We start from the raw sequence: 20,271 nt of genomic DNA, 5'->3' as shown, positions 1-20,271 counted from the left end.
ATTCTACCACGGCACAGCACCCACTCTGCTGCCAAGGAATCCAGTTTCTCCTGCTACACAGCCCACTGTAGACCTGGTGCAACCAGAAAGTTCCACCCAATAATCTGAGCAGTGACTCACATCATGGCAAGGGCAGAGGTTGTGAAGCCGGGACGGCCTCTGGCCAGCCCTGTGCAGATCTCCACTTTACACCTGGGGCTTTCCCCAGCCACCTTCACTGTCCTTTGTGCCTCTCGTGGCAAGGAAAGCCCAGTGCAGCAGGCTGTCTCCCAGCAGTCTCTCCCAGCCAGCTTCCATTAAGCACCCTTCTTAACGAGTGCTTAACAAAACCATCTGTGAGACCTAACATTTAAGTTTGATGCCCAGATAGTCACATTTTAGGCAAACATCCAAGTCGATTCTGTGGTCTCAACTGGAGGCCTGCACATCCATACAGAAATACTGAAGTCCACATCCCAAAGTAGCACAAACCTGCATGACAGCCTAAGGCAAGAAGAACCCATCCTTAGGAACTGGGCAGAGGCACAACCGGCCTGACCTGACCTGACGCGGGCAGCTCCAGACCTCCCTTAACCAGGTCATCAGAGGTGTGTGATCACCTCCTGCTTCCACATCCCACACAATCACACTGTCATCTGTAGTGAAATCAAGTACAGTTTTATTTATTTAAGAATTGGAAAGTATAATCAGTATCTGTGAAAGAAAATCCAATTGAAAATATTTAAATAAACATTTCTGCATGTAAAAAGAGTAGAATAATTACTCTGTAAGTCCCTCTCCTTGTGACGGGATGGGCTGCCTCCCTCAGGCTGGCGGGATCTTCCAGGCCCAGGACAAGCAGCCACAGAGCAAGCGCTTCCCACCACTCAGAGAGGCTGAGGTCTCTAGCCCTGCTGAGCCACTAGGAAAGCAAACTAGGGTGGGTGCAACTACCTAAGGCAGTGAGAAAGTGCAGAGGGAACTGTGCCTGTCGCAGGATGTGACCAAGGAGCTCTGGCTGAGACCTCACCAAGCTCAGTGGTCTAAGAACGTTTTCCTGTCATACCAATCCCCAGTTGGTAAGTAAGTGAGCCATCAATAAAGCATACTTTCTAGGCTTAAGAAGCAGCTCGTGCCAAGGAGGGACACCAGGGACACGCCTCAGGGGCTCACCTTCTACCTCTTCACCAACTTTGACTCTCCTCTGCTCAGCAGCAGCCTGCAGATCTCATTTTATGCTGTTTCAAAGAAGCTTTCTTTCTGTGCAGTACCCATTCTTCATTTAAGAATATCCACTTTCAAACTTGCAAAGAAATCTGACAGTTTCTCAATGTGAGGAAACTGGTAACATGGCCTTTACAGCAAGTACCTGAAAAGCCTTTGCTCATTGACCTGATTCTCTGCCACAGGCCTGTCACTGCTACGTTTGTAAAAATAATCTCCAGATCACAGCAGCAGGCAAGGTCAACCCACAGTTCACCTTTCATCCCTAAGCAATGGCCGTCTCCTGCCTGGGATTACAGTGAGGGTAGGAGTACTCTCACTATCCACACCACAGAAATTACTCTTTAAAATAGGACGTAAAGTCAGCCTCCAGTGGTGTGAGGCAGCATCACTGTGGAACCTCAAGACCTAGGATCCTTTGCTCCTGGGCCTGGCAAGGAGGCAGGCTTCCTGCCCTCCAGCAGATGGATGCTGACATCAATTGCCAACACCCAGCCTTACCACCTGTACACCAGGGGCCATCATTAGCTGCTCTCCATCCATCAGAAACAACCTCGCGGCCCTAAGGGGAATGGAGGCTGGGTCCAGTTTTGCTTAAATGCAGTAAGAACTTTCCCTTGAAAAGCTGGGGATGGCTGCCAAAAACCCAACCACACCCTTGTCAGTCTGTAGTCCTGGTAAGTGTGGTCTGCAAAAGCTGACAGCCTGACTCAGGGTCCCAGAATTGAGTGCATGCGTACCGTGCCCTGACAGACATGGACTTGCCAGACGCCCTGCCTCACACCCTGCCGTGAGGGCTGCGGTTCTCAGACCAGCAAGCATCATGCTGGTAATCGACAAACCCATAAGCCTCTTTGGTATACCTAACAACAAAAAAATTAAGCCATGAGATCTAGAAATAAGTAACATTTCTGAGCTGGGAAAATGCTCTTTTGAACACACACTTTAGGTTATGTGCACAGCTAACCAAGTCCATCTCCACGTAGCTCACACTGTATAATTTCATTATGTCATCCCTCTAAGTATTAAAAATGTTCAACATTGTTCTTCTAAGTCCTCACAACACCCCTGTGAGGTAGGTGGTATTGACCCCATTCTGCAGATGGGGAAGTCTGAGCATGGGTTCAGTGGCTCCTCAAAAGCCATGCGGCATAGTGGTGACCGAGCAGTGCTCTGGGCACACACCAATGCCACCTTCACATTCGTGCTTCATTAGCGCCACTACAAACTGCCAGGAAGGATTTCACAAGGAGACCAAGTTCCTGTCCAGTCCAGGACTAGACAAAGGTCTCACCTCTTAAGGCTTTGAGGCTTGACTCAGAGAGCCAACTGCTCTCCCCAGACTTGCAAAACAAAAACGCTGACTGAACCTCACTTGTGAGGATCTGCTTTACAGAGGATTTTTGAGTTGCTTTGCCTGAATTTGCAGTTGTAGGTGCTGCTAAAACCTTTTAGCAAAGATTGCCTGACGCAGCACAGGGAAGAATGTAATTTTGAGAGGAAAAAAAAAAAAGTTTCACAGATTTACATTGAAACACAAAAATAAAAGTTATTAAAATGAGAATAAAACCACAAATAAAACAGCAATATTTCTCAGTGTTTCATGATGCCTTGCACAGAGCAGGCATTCAGTAAGCACTTCTTGGAGAAGGGAAAAATAAACACATCTTTGACTTGCCTGTCACGATAGCAGGAGAGCAGGAACCAAAACTCCAGGAAAGCCCAAGGGCCCACAGTCCCTTGGCCTGGGGTGCCCAAGGTCACACAATGCTACACAGCCAAATCAGAGAGGGCTGTGCCTACTTGCTGCCAGATCAAAGCTGGAACTAGAGATACCAAGCTCCTTTGAATTTATGCTGCTATTTATAAAAAATAGCTGTGTAAATACGATTAAATGTATGAAGAGCCAAAGTGTCATATAAGGAAGTATCATTAGAATTATATAGATGTTCATGCATAAGGACAGAATAAAGAGGTTAAAGCTGTGCTGTTGTTTGTGTTAAATTAAAGGTTTTCAACACATTTTTTAATGCTGATAAGCAGCGACACACCCACCACTGTTTCTGCAGCAGAAGCTCTGCAGCATCATCATTCACCTCTCCTGGGGAGACCTGGGACAATGCAAATACACTCTGGCCTCAGGGCACTGGACTGTGGCCTGGATTCTCACCAGGGCACTTGACAAGGGGCACAGATGAATATTGCTGTAGTTTGTTTCTTGTTCATTGTTAATCTATGTCCTGCCTTGATTCAGCAAAAGAACTGATTGCTCCAGGGGGTCCTTTGGTCCTAAGGCCTTCTGACCATTTGGTCTTGGGGTGACATCCAGAAGAGTAATTAGTGACATACAAAATGATTAAGAAAATTCATTCCTCAGGGGCCAACTGAAAGCAGTTTTGTCCTGGGCTACATGGGGCCAGTGGCCCGTGGTCCCTCAAGGCCCCCGCCCATCATAGCTCCACCTTGACTCCCTTTATGAAAGGCAGACCTGTGGGCACCCTCTTTTTATACTCCAGGTACTCCTCTCCAAAGAAGTGAATCAGTGATATTTCTTCTTCCTCTGTCCGGTCACGGAAGAATCGCCACACTGTCAGGGCATAAACGACACCGCAGATGGGGTTACACAGCATCACCTGGCAGAGGAAACACCGATGTGACCAGGGTTAGAGAGGTTCTACACCCCAGACAATACCCTAAGAATTTCTCTGAGGACTGAACCCAGGGCCTGGCAAGTGCTAGGCAAGTGTTGTACCACTTAGCTCTATCCCAAGCCTTATTATTTTGGGGGGTGTGGGTACCGGGGATTGAACTCAGGGGCATTCAACCACTGAGCCACATTCCCAGCTCAGCCCTATTTTGTATTTTATTTAGAGACAGGGTGTCACTGAGTTGCTTAGCACCTTGCTTTTGCTGAGGCTGGCTTTGAACTCATGATCCTCCTGCCTTGGCCTCCCAAATCTCAGCTGAGACTACAGGCGTGCACCACTGCACCTGGCCACCATTATTATTTTTTGAGAAAGGGTCTAAACTTCCCAGGTTGGCTTCAAGTTTGTGATCCTCCTGTGTGAGCCCCCTGAGTAGCTGGAATTACAGGAGCCACCTCCTGGCTAGGCTTGTTAAGTAACTCCCTGCTAACAAAACTCTGTTGTTACAGAACAAAGGTAAAGAAATGAACCCTTTTGCAGTAGTGACATTACCTATTACCTATTGAATTGATTTTTATTTAGTTATTACTTATAATAAGCCAGGGAGCACATGTTAAAGGTTCCAGCTTCCAAACTTTCCACTCTCATCCCAGAGACTCTTTAAATAATGTTAGGGTCTCAGGGAGCCAGGGTATCATTAACAGAAATTAAACTACTTTCACATTAGAACTCACACTCATCAGGTGAACAAGGTGACACAGTCTGTCATCCCAACTACTCAGGAGGCCGAGGAAGGAGGATTGCAAGTTTGAGTCCAGCCTGGACAACTTAGCAAGGACTATTTCAAAATAAAATAAAAAAAGGGCTGAGAATGTAGCTCAGTTGTAGAGTGCCCAGAGTTCAATCCCCACACCACACACAAACACACAAAATAAACCTGACACTCTTCACTGCAGCATTCTGCATACACTTTTCTGTAACTCCTCTTAGGTGAGAAATCTAAAAGTTACAAAAAAAGATCAACCTCTTGGATTTTGATACTCAGGCCAGGGTGATGGACATCATCCCACACCTGGCCAGAAATACAAATTTTTAAAAGAAATGCTACAAGGCTACCTGCCCTTACTATACCCTGGGAATCACCTGTATGGTCCCCTCTGACCAAACATTGCCAAGGAGATTCCTGGGGGCCCTGACTGCACTTCCCCAGACAGAGTGATATTCCAAGCACTATTGTCTTCATCTTCATTTCTAGAACCAAAAGTGCAGATCAAGAGAAAGCCTGAGATGGAATAATCCTCCCTGGCTCTCATTAGCCTAACACAGTACCTTGGCCTCATTAAGACCCACTTCTGGTGAAACCCACTGAGCTTCCACGAATGGCCAAGTGCACTCACTCCCTCCACAAAACCCACTTCTCCTCACCTCTGGCACACTCCAGATCTAGGTTAGAGAGAGAGGCTATGGTGGTGGTGATGGTGGATCAAGAGTCAGGAAAGGTTTATAATGCTCAAATTTTAGTACATGATTAAGACCCCTAAGGACTATAGTTCTCTTGATTTTTATTTAGTTATTACTTATAATAAGCCAGGGAGCACATGCTAAAGGAGACAAACCACCTTACAAATACACTAAAGAGAGTGAATTATATGCTTTTGAATGATGAACTTTATAGTATATAAATCATATTTTAATATTTAAAATGTAAAAAAGTAACTAAAGGCGGAGCATGCTGGCCCACACCTGTAATTCCAGCAACTTGGGAGGCCAAGGCAGGAGGACTACAAAGCCAGCCTCAGCAACTTAGCAAGGCCCAAGAAACTTAGTGAGATCCTGTCTCAAAAACACACAAACAAAAATGGGCTAGAGATGTAATTCAGCCATAAAGTATTCTTGGTTCAATTCCCAGTACCAAAATGAAAAAAAAAAAAAAGTAAATTAAAGGAAGTCAGTCTCATATCTGATATCATACCTACCTGAGTCCCAATACTCCAGTAAAACCACCCCACGTAGGAAGGGTGCCGGAACCATGCGTATACTCCGCTTGTCACCAGAGTGTGGGTGTCTGACTTTTCATTCTGCACCACGTGGTTGAAGTTGGAGCCAGCTGTGAACATGGCAGCCTTCCTCAGGCACTCTCCAAAGACCACCATCAGCAGCCCCATGGTGCTGAGCCAGGTGATCTGCTTCAGTTCTACAGAGAGGCATAGGGTACAAACAGGGAGTGAGGACAGTGGGCCACTGAGCTGTCTTTTCACTGATTAAATTCACCAATTTCCCCAAGGACAGACCACTGGAAAACACACCTTGGGCAACTAGCACATGTCATCACATTAACAGCAAGTGAGGGGCTGAGGTTGTGGCTTGGTGGTGGAGCACTTGTCTAGCACGTGTGAGGCACTGGGTTCAATCCTCAGCACCACATAAAAAAACAAATAAATAAAATAAAGATATTGTGTCCATCTACAACTACCAAAATGTAAAAAAAAAAAAAAAAAAAAAAAAAAAAGAAGAAGAAGAAAAAGTGAATGAAGGGCTAGGGAAACAGCTCAGTGGCAAAGCACTTGCCTAGCATTTTTGAGGCCCTGGGTTTAATCCCTAGCGCATGAAAAGCAAACAAAATAAAAGGAGAATTATTGGGGGGGGGGGAGTGAATGAGGCCAGGCATGGTGGCACACATCTATAGTCCCGCTACTTGAGAGGCTGAGGCAGTAGGAGCACAAGTTCAAGGCCAGCCTCATTAACTGACAAAACCATATCTCAATTAAAAAAAAAATTTTTTAAAGGGGCTGTAAATGTAGCTCAATAATAGCACACCCCTGGGTTCAATCCACAGTACTACAAAAAAATGAATGAATGAAAAAGTGAGTGAGTGAGTGATAAGAAAACACGCTCCCCTAAACTACTATTCATCTGTTTCAAGGGCCAACAAACCAACTGTGAGGCAGTTCTCCCCTCCTAGTTAATTTATTGTTATGGGGGCTCTCACCCCCGGCCACTTGCTCTTTTCCTCTCTTGGGGACAAGTACAGCTGGGAGAAGCAGAGAAGGGTCCAGTCCGCAGCCTGACTTCGAGAGCCGTATACACTTTCCTTCATCAGCTATGGGATTTCAGTTTCTGAGGAGGCTTCGGATGTGGGGGTTTTGCTAACAAATCTCCATGTGAAATTTCTTGAGCCACAGACAATGAACAGATCCAAATTTCACCTGACTGCAAAGTTAGGATTAAATCATCAAGGTGGGGATGTCATTTTAGATGTTGAACTACATTATGCAGGGTTTAAAGCAAAAGGTCAACACAGCCTCAATTTGAAATCCAGAAGCCCATTTCTCAAGCACAGCTTGTCCTTATAAATAGCTTAGTGAGGACAGAGGGCTGGGGAGAATCGCTCAGGGGAGATTAGATCTAAAAGGTGAACCAATGTCACTGTCCTTGGCCCACAAGGAAACCATCCTTCTCCCCTCCAGCAGGAAAAGTAGGGCACACTAACCTGGCCAAAAGATATTTTCAAGTGTGAATTCTATCCAAGAAGAAAGAGCAGCCACTGTGTACTCCAGACTGTGATTCAGGAGAAAGGAATCCAATGACAGGCTTTTGGGATTATTGACAGCTGTCACTAAGTATTCAGAATAGTGGAATAATGACAGTGAGCACACATACCTATTAAAAAAAAAAAAAAAAGAGTAAATTGGGGTGAGAGAAACAAGTTAGCATTCAGTAAAAGTACAGATCTGGTTCTGCTACACTGTCCCTAATTCTACCACTGTGCTACATCTGTGTCCCTCCTCTCTTTTTTAGTTTCATTTTTTGGGACAGGGTCTGGTTAAATTGCCTAGGGCCTCACTAAGTAGCTGAGGCTGGCCTTGAACTTGTGATCCCTCTGCCTCAGCCTCCCAAGTTACTGGGATTACAGTTTGGCCACTATACCTGGCTGCTCTTTTTGACTATCAAACAAGAAATCCATAGGCGAAGGAGGCATTATGGGCCCTTCTGTTCTTTTAAAATGACAATACCCCCTTTAAAATGAAAAAGGGAAATATCAACAAAAAGTAGTGATTTATGTTGGAAATTAAATTCAAGAAAACTAAATTAGTTCCAGCAAAGAAGGATTAGATGGATCAGTATAGTGATAAAAGGAGATAAAGCTTTTTACCTTGAAGCTAGGGTTCATATCCAGGTCAGAGACTAGAAGGCTCAAGGGACTGAGAGTGTAGGGGAGACACAACACTGGCCATAGGATGCATTAGATGTGACCTAACAGACACTGGAGCTGGAAAAGGCTTAGAAGTCCAGCTGGAGCCCTGCCCCTTCCCTTCACCAAGGACCTACCCCTCATCCAGGAAGGGCCTGTTGCCTTACTCAATGTTGTCCCAGTAGTAGCAAGTATGGGTGAAGGCAGCTCTGGGAGGGTGCCGGGTACCTGTTTCTGCAACAGAATCAACCAATGGGTGAAGTTTACAAGGTCTGAAACCTGGGGATCTAGGTGGAAGCCAGAAGGCTTCATTTCCACAGAACCCTAAACAGCCTTCTGCCAGTCAAGACCAGACATGACTGAGGAAAGGCCACTACTGACCCTGTACTCTGTCTACCGTTGCCTCAACACCATCATTCCCAAGTACTTCTTACCAGCCAAAGTGATTCCAGGAAGACTGGCTAAAACTTAGCAGCACACCGCAGCCAAACACAAAGCCAAGGAAACAAGCACGGATGGCTATCTGAAATGGACCCAAAAGAAGCTCAGTCACTGGCTGTCTCAGAGCCCAGACCCAGGCTGCCACTCTTCCTGAGATAAGCAGGCCACCAGTGAGACAGACAGCCCACTCACTCAGAGGTTAAGGGGGTGAAGCAGGGCCACCTGGATTCAAATCCTGCACCTGCCCCCTCTGGCTGTGGCCTTGAGCAACCAATGTGGTCTCTGGACCTCAGTTTTCTCCTTTACACCAAAGGGACGACACTAGGACCTGCCATGTAGGACTACAGTGAGATTATCCACCTAAGAGTAACTGGCACACACATTTTGGCTCTAGTCACTATTACTATCACCGCTACTATTATTCCGGACTCCTGGGAAAGAGCTTAAACCCAGCTGAGACCCGCGCGGGTGGCCGGGCGCGGAGGTAGGTCTGGGACGCAGCACTCCGGAAACTCTCTGGGCCCAGTCCCTTCAGGGGCCAGTGCCCCCGACCTGGCAGCAGGAAGACTCCCCACCTCGCATTACGTAAAAGAGCCCGTGGGCTCGCTCCCTGCGGCAGGTGTGAATGGCAGGAGCTGCAGTAGGACACCCACGGCCGGCGAGGAGGGGCCCTCGGGCGACCTGAACGCGCCGCCCTCGGGCGACCTGAACGCGCCGCCGAGGAAATCGTCCGTGGGAGGCAGGCCTGGCCCCGGAGGGGGCCCCGGGCCCCACTCAGGCCACCGCCCGGCCGGCCCGGCCCGCCCCGGCCCCCGCCCGGCCGCACCTGGTAGCGCGGCGGCCGGTAGAGCAGCAGCAGCAGCGCGTTGAGCCCGGCCACGTAGAGCGCCAGCCCGGTGCGGCCCTGCAGGCCGGCGCGCGTGAGCAGCGGCAGCGCGAGCACTGAGGCGCCCAGCAGGAAGGTGGCGAGGCTGAGGCGCGCCTCGGAGCCCGGCGGAGCCCGCGCCGCGCAGCCCGCCATGGCGCAGGGCGGCTGACGAGCCGGCGGCGGTCAAGCGGGCTGCGGCGCCGACAGTAGCCGGGGAAACCCGCCGGCCGCGCCTGCGCACTGCGTCGCCGACGCCGGCCCGGGAAGGGCACTGCCCGGAGCTGCGCGCCGCCCGCGAGTTCTCGCGAGAACACCTCCCAGAGCGGCCGGTGGTCCGAATTTGGCGCCAACGCCCCGCCCCGCCGGCCCCGCCCCGCTGGCCCCTCAAGGACTTCCTGGCCGCGTCCGAGCGGCTGCGAGCTGATCGGGAAATGCCGCGGCGTTGGTTAGAAGGTGGCCCGCCCCCCAAATTCTTGAAATTAGAAGGCCGGCCCCGCATGGTCCCTAGACTTACCTCCGCGCGCGGCGATCGGCGCGGATCCCTCGGCGGCGCGCCGCTCGGGCAGGTCTGGCGAAGCGCCCGGCGGGGCCCGCCCCCTCCGCCCCCCGGTGGCGGGAGTGCACTGGGTGGGCTGCAGCGTCTGGAAAGCACCATGCAAAACTTGACCGTGGGATCCTGACTCACCGGGGGGGGGGGGGGGGGAGCCGCGCGCGCGGAGCCTGGGAAATGATGGAATGGAGGCTAAAGTTATGTAACTGCAAACACCTTGAGGTGCCCCCGCTCTGGGCCGTTTCTCTTGCCCTTGTAGGTTTTTGTAGTTTCCACCCCGTCAACGATGACCATATATTACTGTTGAAATAAGAAATTACCCTTCTCGTTTTATTGTTTTTGATTGACACATCATACTTGCCCATATGTGAGGTTCGATGCAGTTTTTGTTCCTATCTACCTTGGGTAGGGATCAACTCAAGGTGATTAGCATATCCCTCCCTAAACTTTTATCAATTCCATTCCTCTCTTCTATTTTAAGGTTTGTGGTGTGTTATTTATTGTTCAGTACCTTCACCCTGCTATGCCCCAGAACACAAGAATTACTCCCATCCCACGGTAGCAATACCCACTGGTCGACCTCTCTTGTCCCTGGCTTTCGTGTATGTGTGTGTGGTGGGGATGAAGCCAGGGTCTCAGGTGTGCTAAGCAAGCACTCTACCACCGAGTCCCTTTTATTTTCACAAAGTCTCCCTGAGTTGCCCAGCTAGCCTTAAATTTTTCAACCTCCAAGGTAGCTGGGATTACAGAAAGGCACCATTTTGGCCTGGCTTGCACTTCATTTTTAAAAGACTAAATGCTTTTGTCCCTGGGGAACTCGGAGAGTGGCAATGAAGGGAAAAGGCAAGCAAGTAAATGGTTAGGATAAACAGTGCAGAGGTGGACATGAGAAAGAATCAAAGAAAGGATGGGGTGAGAGACCGCCCTGGGGAGGCCTGTGGGTGAGAGAGCTGCAGGATGGGGAAGCTTTGAGGAAAAGATGCTGGGGTTAAGCCTTGAGGCCCTCAGGAACTGGATGTGCCTGCCTGCTGCTGAAAATGAGAGCAGCCAGCCAGGCAGAGAGGGAGGGAGGAATGGCACTGGATTTGAAAGGCAAAAGCAAGAGATAGTCTGAGACAGGATGGGGACAGGCTCTGGGGGAGGCTAGAGCCCAGGGTGGTGGTAAGAAAGCATCAAGGTCAGTGATCAGTGAACTCTGCATCTGAGCCACCCATCTCTCCTCTGTCCCTGCAGATCCTGGCAAGAGCACTGATGTCTGAGCATGTGGATGGAGAGCCTGGGCCAGCATCCCAGGCCCCAATACTCTGACCTTGTGCAGGACAATCCTATGAATTCAATTTCCTGTAAAATGGAGATCCTGATTCCACTGTCATGGAATTGATACTAATTCTATTAAAGCTCAGTAGTATCAAGTTGAAATAATGCTCAGGAGCCATTTGCTGGTTGATGGGAATTGGAAAGAGATACAGTGTTTTAAAACTAAAGTCATGGAGTTGCTGTGTCATATGGGAAGTAGGCCTGCATGCTACAGTTACTGGGGGCTGAGTGGGAACTGCCACCATTTCTCCTGGCCTCCTCCAGACCAGGACCTCCCCTCTGTGCCAGGACACCTAGGAGCCACTAGAGGGTGCTCAATGTACCTTCCCTTTAGGGAGGGAACTTGGTCCCCTGGGAAAAAAATCACTCAGGCTGGGGACGCACCTCCTCTGGCTCTAGGCATTTGCTCTCCACTCTGGTCTTAGGGGGCTGATTTATCCCCAAGGACTCACTGTTGTCACTCTGGGTGCTTAGAACAACTTGCAACTCAAAAACCTCAGCCACATTGCCCATCACCTCCCCTGACACTGAATCTTGGAGATGAGAGGAAGGGAGGCAGCCCCCTGCCAGGTAGGACGAAGGAAAGGGAATTTTTTCCCTGGTATTGGAGCTTGAACCCAGGGGTGCTGTACTACTCAGCTTTTTCTTTTTTCTTCCTTCCTTTTTTGGGGTACAGTCTCACTAAATTGCTGAGACTTGCTGAGACTGGCCTCAAACTTGAGAACTTCTTGCCTCAGCCTCCTGAGTAGCTAGGATTAGAGGCATGTACCACCATGCCCAACAGGAAGGAAATTTTTAGAAGTTGCTGAATCTATCAGGACCCCGGGCTCATGGGGCAGGGATGAGGGAGGGCGCAAGTAAACAAATCTACACAAGTATGCAAACACACACTACTTCAGAGAAAAGCAATCTGATCAAACCCACTGTGCACCCTGCCCTCCAGACAAACCTACAAAAATATAAGATTATAAATGCTAACTAACACACAAAAATAAAGAAAGGGAAGGCTACGCCCCTCTGGGATGCATTGCTGGCATTTTTTTTCTTGTAGATAAGCATTTGAATGTGTTTTGTTCTACCCTTAGGCAAGCACAAAGGGAGTTCTTTCTCATTCAATAGGAGGGTTTCTTTGCAGCCCCCAACCTTTCCCCAATCCTGCCATCCCACCACAGGTTAAAGTGGCTTTATTTCCTGGGTCCAATTTGGGATTCCTCTTGATTTAGACAACCCTAAGAATGACCTTGACATTTCCAAGTTAAACCACAGACTGAGATAAAATCAGGCTTCTGTTTTTCTTTCTTTCTTCCTTTCTGTCTTTTTTTTTTTTCAGTAAGAGAGAGGAAGAGGGGAGAGAAAGAGAGAAGAAAGAAGAGAGAGAGGAGAGAGAGAGAACGGAGGGGAGGAGAGAGGAGAGGGAGAGTGGCTTCTGTTTGTTAAGACAGGGTTGCTTTAATGAGCAAGAGAGAATATAGGAAGGGAGGATGGTCCAGAGCAAGCAGGAGACAGAACATGGATGGGGCAAAGCATTTTGGCCTCTGAGAGGTGGACAACATGCACCTCATACAAACTTCCCAGGATGAAAGGTCACTCTGCCCTAAGGGTCATGGAGCTTGTGGGGGGGGGGTCCAGGAAGCTCTCTCCTTCCTCCTTGCAGATGGGTGCCAGGGCAGTCATTTTTAGAGAGCAGGCCTCCTGCAGCTCCTAGTCATTCATAGGCCTCTGGTCTGTCCAGTGTCCACGTGGAGGCCAGAAGGGCATCTGGGAGGGGCCCATCCAGTGTTGCTGTAGCTCTCTCCAGGAGACAGCCCTGGTCTTCCAAAAGTTTTCTCTCCCCTCTGGCCATTCGCAGCAGGAGGAATGAAAATCCCTTCTCTCTAGTCTGGAAATGGGTAAATGATGCGTAATTTACGAGCACATCAGCCACATCAGCCCAAAGTGCATAAGTCATAGGTGCACAAAGGGATCGGGTAAATATTTAAAGATTAGAGCCAGCTGGGAGAAAACATAAAAGACTGGGACAATGGAGGTCTCTCTGAATTCACTCTTCCTGAGCTGGGCCAGCGCGGTCAGCGCTGATGTACTCACTGGAGTCCCAGCCTTTGTCTCCTGAAGGGCCTTTGACTGCTGAGCTATTCCGAGTTCCAATACAGCTAAAGAGAGTTAAACAATCACAGCCTCTCCAACCCCATCTGGAGACAATTGGCTGCATCATTTCAGGGTTTTGCTATGTCCCAATAGTTAATTATATGGAGCAATCACTTTATTCTATTTTGAAATGCATCTGCAGAGGAGAAGAACACATTTTTCGCTCCAGTTTCCTGCATCCATGGTGCCTGCACAGGGTTCACCAGTTAGTTAATATTGGTTTAAATACCTGGAAGTGCAAAAAGGAAGGGGTTCCCACCCAGGTTCAGAGGCTACATGGGGCTGTCGCTGGGTTGGGCAGTGGGATGTCTGCTAGGGCTCTTGTCCTGTAGTCTGTAAACCCCCTTCCCACTGGGTTTCCAGACTTGCCAAACTCAAGAAAACCAGGCTAGTCATGGTGGTGCATGCCTGTAATCCCAGTGGCGGGAAGGCTTGAGGCAGGAGGATGGTGAGTTCAAAGCCAGCCTCAGCAAAATCAAGGCCCTAAGCAACTTGGTAAGACCCTGTCTCTTTAGAGACAAAACAGGGTGGGAACTGAGTTAAATTCCTGGTACCAAAACAAAATAAAACAAAACAAACAAACAAACAAAACCCAAGTGTGGGAAAGCATAGGCTACTTTTTGCCTAAAACTTCCCAGCTTGAGAAAAGAGGGACCCCCTAGAATCCACTGAGGCCCTGAGAACCATCAGTCGTTATAGAAGGAGCTTTTCTCCTTGGTTGAGCAGGGGGACCTGGGTTTACCCCAAGCTCCTCTTGGATCTGTGCTCTTTTCCAGGTACCTTGGGGACACTGGGTGCTAAAGATGGAAAGGCAGTTAGTGGCCTACATCCTGGTTTGCGTAAGTCTGGTTTCTAAGTTGGTCCATGACCTTGCATACAGCGATTTGTCCTGCTTGCTCTGAGAAGACAGGGTGAACCACTGCCTCATTCCCCATCTCTGAAAATGCCTTTTCTGTCTCCACATGCATTGGGAGCAGGGCCTGCCTGAGGATGTAGGTAGGATGCCCAGAAGCAGGACTTGCAAACAGAGTGGGGAGGTAGAAAGGCGTTCTCAACCTGGGTCTCCGGGAAGGGGCTTTTCCAGTGATCTTGCCTCATGCAGAGATCTGGCTTTAACTTATTGGGAGCAGCAGCTACCTGGAAGGAGGATTGGAACTGGGGTTAAAGTGGAGGTGGTGGAAAAGAAGCTGTCTCAGAGCTCCAGGAAAAACAAGGATAAAATTTACATGGAGGGGCCTTTCTGGCCTCGCTCCTGCACAACCTGAAGCCCTCTCCGAGTGGAGGAGTGGGCCAACCGGGTTGCTTAAGGTGAGAGGGAGAGGTTCCTGTAGTAGAGGACATTGGCCCAGGTGGGGAGACTCTTGCCCAAAGGACATACTACAGGGGAGAGGGCTCAGCGGGAGGTGCGGGGTGGAGGTGGGGCCGCAGAAGTGAAGGCCCATTAAGTGGAGCGTGACCGCTGAAAATCCCGCCCAGCCCTCACCGCGTGCCTGGCCTCCCGCAGCCAAAGCAGAACATTGCGAATTAGCGCATTTTGCGGTCAATTTTCCACTGCCTAAGAGACACTAAGCCGCCCACGTGAACGACTCCACCCAGCGCTGCTGGGATCCCTGAGCACCCGCTTGGGAGGGGTGGGGGCCCCCAGAGCCGCGGGGGCCGGGGTGCGGGAGAGGAGGGCCTGGCAGCTTTATGGCGGCCCTAACTTTGGAGAGGGGGCGGGCCTGGCGCCCCGCTGAGGGCCTCGAGAGCTGGGCACAGGACCATTGGTTTGCTAATGCGACGGATTGAAAGGTTGGGCCGGAGAAGGACTGTAATTAGAAGACAAATTGCCCCCGCTACCCCGGCGGCTGGAGGACTGGGCGTGTCGAGGGGGCTGGAGATCCGCTAGGGTGAGGCGCGCGCCGAGTCTCAGTGCAGATGTGCAGCAGCTGGAAGCCCGAGCGCGGCGGGGCGCCCGGAGTTTGGCCCCGAGGGGGCGGGCGCGGGCGTCTCTTTGTGGGGCCTGCACAATGCCTTTAACACTCGGCTGCCCCCTTTGTGCCCGGCTGCGCAGCCCGACCGCCCCGCAGCGCCTTTGTACCAGCCGCCACCTCCCCAAGCCCGGAGTGAGTTGCACGAAGGCGTTCGGGCCAGGCTGGCCCAGGCGCTTCAAAGCTGCCCGGCGCGTGCCAGCGCCCGCGGCAGGGCCTCGGCCCCGCCGCCCTCCCGGGGCCCAGATGGGCCCGGATCTGGCCCGGGGTGCTATGGCCCGGGCAGAAGAGTGCTCCAAAACTGCGGTCGCCGCTGCCTCAGCCTGAAAGGGGGAGGGCGGGGCGCGATTCTCCACGCTGCTTGGCGCCTGGGAACGCTGCTGCCCGGGCGAAGCCCATCAATACCCAGGGCGCAGACCAGTTGGAGCGGAAGATGCCCCGGCTTGATGGAGCTGGGGGGGACACTCCCCACCCAGCAATTTTCCCTCCTCAACACTGAGGCCCCACAGAGGCAAGTTTGTCCATTTCTCAACCACAGGGCTTAACCCCCTAACCGCCGCGACTCGGTTCTCAGCCTCACAAGCAGCCATGATGGATGCCTTGTCCCGAACTTCACTGAACAAACCCCAAAACTTAAGGCCAGAGGAGCCCAATAAAAGGCAATGTCTAGGTTTGGACCCAGGAACTTCTCCTGAGATCAGCCTTACTGTGGATCACACAGTTACAAGAATTCAGCTTCCATGGACCAACCAGGCCGCCTGCATCAGATTCCTGCTGTAGGGCTTAGCTTCCCAGGTCCCTCCACTGGGCTCTCCGGATCCCCAACAACCTGAATAATGGAAAGGAGTGCAGGGACATAGACCTGCTAAAGTGCAGGCTCAAACTCTCATTGAATATCAGTGATCTTCCTTACCCCCTCTGCCCATTCTTGGAACTTTGAGAAGGCCCACCTGGGTAGACTCCCAGGCCTTCCCTGTTGGGGGAATGGTCCTCCACCTGAGTTGCCCGGCCTGGAAGCCCAGGGCTGGGGGAGGGTGGCAGTCTGGCTCACCCTGTCTGTCTCCCAGCAGGAAAGATGGAGGCTGGGTCCTAACAGTGTTGGACCCCATCAAGGAGGAGGCCTGCTATGGCCCTGCGGGCGGGCTGCACGCTTTAATGGGACACATGTTGCTGCATGGCCCCAGCGGGCCCTGCCTGCGAGTGGCTTTGAGCAGCCACAGGCAGAAAATTGCTGCATTGTCCCAACATTAGGGTGACTAATGTGGCATCGCCATGTGGCCAGAGCGTGAAGTGAGCAGAAAGGCATCAGTGGCCTGTATTCCATGGCTCAGTGTGTTCATCAGGCCCAAGGAAGCCTAGGGCTCTCTTACCCAGGAACTTCTCCCAAGATCAGCCTTACTGTGGATCACACAGTTACAAGAATTAGGGTGGCCTGCAGACCACAGACCTCCCTTCCCTATAAGCAATACCCAGAATGCTTGGGAATACAAGGCAGCGAGAACTTGGCAGACTGACCCAGTGGTGAAATCTAGAACCTATGGGACCAACCTATGGGACTAACATGGCATGGACAGAATGGGCCTGGGAGGGTTGCCCAGAGTTGGGAAGTGGTAAGGATAGGAGAGATTAAGAAAAGACAAGCCAGGTTCAGTGCTTGCATGCCTGTAATCCCAGCTACTCTGAAGGCTGAGGCAGGAGGATTCCAAATTTCCAAATCCAAGACCAGCCTGGACAACTTGGCCAGACCCTGTCTCAAAATTTAAAAAAGGGGGGGGGGCGGTGGCTGGGGATGTGGCTCAAGTGGTAGCGCGCTTGCCTGGTGTGCATGCAGCCCGGGTTCGATCCTCAGCACCACATACAAACAAAGATGTTGTGTCCACCGATAACTAACTAAATAAATAAATATTAAAATTCTTTCTCTCTAAAAAATAAAGAAAAAGAAAAAGAAAAGAAAGAAAAAAAAAAAACAGGGCTGGGGATGTTTCGCTCAGTGGTAGAGTGCTTGCCTAACTAGCATGCCTGAGGTCCTGGGTTCAATCAGCAGAGAGAGAGAGAGAGAGAGAAAGGAAGGAAGGAAGGAGATCCTCAGGGAGGGAGGAGGAGTCCTGAAGGAGAGAGGCAGCCTGGGCCATTGGAGGGGGCTCCAGGAAGTGAGGTGGGGGCCTACCCTTCTGCAGCCCCTTCTGTCCCCTCCCCCTTGGGGTTTCTTGACTTCCCAGGATTTCATTGACATGTAAACGAGGGTCCCCTATAAAAGCCAAGCCTTGCCTTGCTGGAGCAGATACCACAACATGGGCACAGAACCCGCAACCCGGGGCAACTCCGGAGTCTCTGCTAACAGCTTCCGAAAGGTCTGGGGTTCTGAGGGGTGCGGGGTGGGGGCCCTTCCCCCAGCCAGTGGGAGCAGAGGGCGGGAAGGCCAAGCCCTGCTCTCTAAAGATTGCTGGTCCGCAGATATCCAAACCGCTGATGGAGAAAAAGCGCCGTGCACGCATCAATGTGTCCTTGGAGCAGCTCAAGTCACTGCTGGAGAAACACTACTCACACCAGGTGAGACTCGGGGAGGAGGAGGAGAAGGGCCGCCCCGACTTCCCCGTCTGGCTTAGAGCACTTCCTACTGATCTGCAGATCCGGAAACGCAAGCTGGAAAAGGCCGACATTCTGGAGTTGAGCGTCAAGTACATGAAAAGCCTTCAGAGCTCCTTGCAAGGTAGAAGGGAGGCTTTGAAGGGGCTGGAGTGGGAAGATGGGAGAGGGACGTGTGGAATCCGAGCCGTGGATACGACAAAGCCAGAAACAGAAGGGATGGTTGGAGAGCAGAGCTCAGGGAAAGGTGGGCAGTAGGTGGGCTGCTTAGGGGACGATGTTCCCCCAGTTCGGTTTGGGTGCTGGGGAGGGACGGGCAATAAAGATGTGGCTGGTTGTGGGGTTCTAATCTGTGTGCAGAGGTCTGCGCCCAGGGTAGACGTTCGGGTCATCTCACTTTCCTACCTCCTTCTTTCTCCTCCACACTTCTCCCCTCCCTTTCTCTCCCACTCCACGCCTCTCCTCTCCATCTCTCCCCCTTTTACTCCCATCTGTTTAGGGCTCTGGTCGGTGGGCAGCGGAGCCGAGTACCCGACGAGCTTCCGTGGCGGTCTACCCGGCGTGAGCCAACTCCTACGACGCGGAGAGGAAGGCGGAGGCGGCCTGCGCTGCCCTCTGGTGCGGGACCTCGCAGGTAGCAGCACCATGGACAGCGCCAGCACTGGCCCGGAGGCGCCCGCTCTTGGCCACCCCAGTGGTCCTGGTGTCTGGGGTCCTGCTCCAACTGCCGGCGGCTCGCGGTCCCCACCACCCAGGCTCCTCTTTCCCGGAGGTCTCCCTGGCTCCTCCACCAGCGTCCCGGAGCCTCCGCCAGCGTCATGCCGCCGAGCCGACAGCCCAGGGCCTGGGATGCGCGTGTGGCGGCCCTGGTGAGGCCTTGGACTCAAGGGGGCCCCCATCTGGTCTGGGGACGCAGAGACGATATTTTGGATGCACCCATGGTGACTTAAGGGACACCCCAGACGCCCGTTCTGCTCCTGGGGTGGGGGTAACCTAGTGAGCGCCATGCACCCGTGGACGCGGGAAAATACAAAGTCACGTGTGGACCGGGTCTGCGCATCTAGGCATAATCCAACCCCACTCCAGCTCCACCTACTTAGGTCGGACCCGCTCTCTCCCCCCACCCTCTAGAGGGGCTGCGCCCCTTTCCCAGGGACCTCGGACAGGAAGGCCACCCCCGCCCCCTCCACGGCCGCGCCGCGGTGGGAAGGTCGCAGTCCGCAGCGGCGCAGAGCGGACCCCTCGCAGCGAGGAGAATCGCTGCCCCGCCCCGGCCCATTCAGCCTGCTGCAGGCGCCAGGTTCCCACCGGCACAAAGCGCGCTGAGCCCCGCCCCGCCAGCGAAGGGCTCCCTACCTACCCCCACCCGGGACCTTCAACGCTATCACCGATCCCCACCCCCTCAGCACACGGCACTGCCCACCCGGCAGGCGCGCGCTTTCCAAGGCCCGCACATCTCAGAATCCCCCTACTGCCCCGCCCACAACAGACACTGAACTCCGGCACGCCCACCCGGACGCCCCGCCCTGCTCAAGTCTTGGGAGGGATCCATTGCTTGATCTGGCCCGCGTGAAGGCGGGCAAGAGCTAACCCCAGCCCTTCTCGTGGGAGCGGTGCACTGGACAAAGACCCCTGGGCAGTATTCTGGACCCACATCCTGCAAAACCCGGACCTCCCGACCTCCCTGACCGTCACCGAACCCACAACCCTCGGAGCATTCTGCGCCTGTTGCTGGTCCATAATGAGGTTATTGCTGCGCTGGGACTTGGGTGGTGAGAGACTCCCAAGTCAGTTTTTCTTCCCCAGGGCTTCTAGCAAGGGACCTCCTGGGGGTGGGGTCAGGTCTCTGACCCCACCTTCTCCTACCAGGTTGTAATTCGTAATAAAGACAGGGCGAACCCGTGTAATGGGTTTAAACGGGCCAAGATTCCAACGTCTTCCACGATGTCTACTTAGGTGCGCTTTCTGAACGGCAAATATTAGCTTTCTATAGGATCATTTCTTCGGGGTGCTACTCCTGCCCTGTCTGTGCTCCAGCCCCATCTTGGTCCTATCTCAGGGAGAACGACTCACGGTGCCAGGGCGGAAGGGCTCTCCCTACGCCTCCAGCGAGCTCCCAGGACGAGGGCGGAGGTAGGATCCTCCTCTTCAGCCTCGGCTTCCTGCTGGTGGGTGGGAGAGGTCGGGACAAATCCCTTTGTTGGCCACCAGGCGGCGGCCTCTCACCACCGACCTAAAGGGGTGACCCCAAATTTCAGCAGGGGGGGTTCTACCGCAGCAAAACCTGGCAGAACAGGTCTGAAAAGGCCTAAGCTAAGCTTCAACGGCCCAGTCCTGCTCGCTCTCTTGAATCA

General features: G+C 52.2%; 2 protein-coding genes across 3 annotated transcripts; one reads left to right on the top strand and one right to left on the bottom strand.

Moving 5' to 3' along the window:
- Nucleotides 1–641: 641 nt before the first annotated feature.
- On the bottom strand, nucleotides 642–9,606 carry ICMT (isoprenylcysteine carboxyl methyltransferase). Its single transcript, XM_081306030.1, has 5 exons — nucleotides 9,308–9,606; nucleotides 8,475–8,563; nucleotides 7,339–7,508; nucleotides 5,825–6,042; nucleotides 642–3,836 (listed from the first exon to the last, which is right to left on the bottom strand). Exons 1-5 carry the CDS (start codon nucleotides 9,500–9,502, stop codon nucleotides 3,654–3,656), a joined length of 855 nt encoding a protein of 284 aa, XP_081162156.1. The 5' UTR covers nucleotides 9,503–9,606; the 3' UTR covers nucleotides 642–3,653.
- A 4,664-nt stretch (nucleotides 9,607–14,270) lies between these two features.
- On the top strand, nucleotides 14,271–19,624 carry HES3 (hes family bHLH transcription factor 3). Of its 2 annotated transcripts, none has more exons than XM_081307826.1 (4): nucleotides 14,271–14,353; nucleotides 17,786–17,881; nucleotides 17,960–18,041; nucleotides 18,417–19,624. In XM_081307826.1, exons 1-4 carry the CDS (start codon nucleotides 14,324–14,326, stop codon nucleotides 18,788–18,790), a joined length of 582 nt encoding a protein of 193 aa, XP_081163952.1. In that variant the 5' UTR covers nucleotides 14,271–14,323; the 3' UTR covers nucleotides 18,791–19,624. The 2 variants fall into 2 exon arrangements, with proteins under 2 accessions (XP_081163952.1, XP_081163953.1); XM_081307827.1 differs by having other exon boundaries at nucleotides 14,272–14,357.
- The last annotated feature ends 647 nt before the right edge of the window (nucleotides 19,625–20,271 follow it).

This window comes from Spermophilus citellus (assembly GCF_964194105.1).
Source record: "Spermophilus citellus genome assembly, chromosome: 9".
Classification (NCBI taxonomy): domain Eukaryota; kingdom Metazoa; phylum Chordata; class Mammalia; order Rodentia; family Sciuridae; genus Spermophilus; species Spermophilus citellus.
This window is presented reverse-complemented; position numbering and strand designations above follow the sequence as displayed.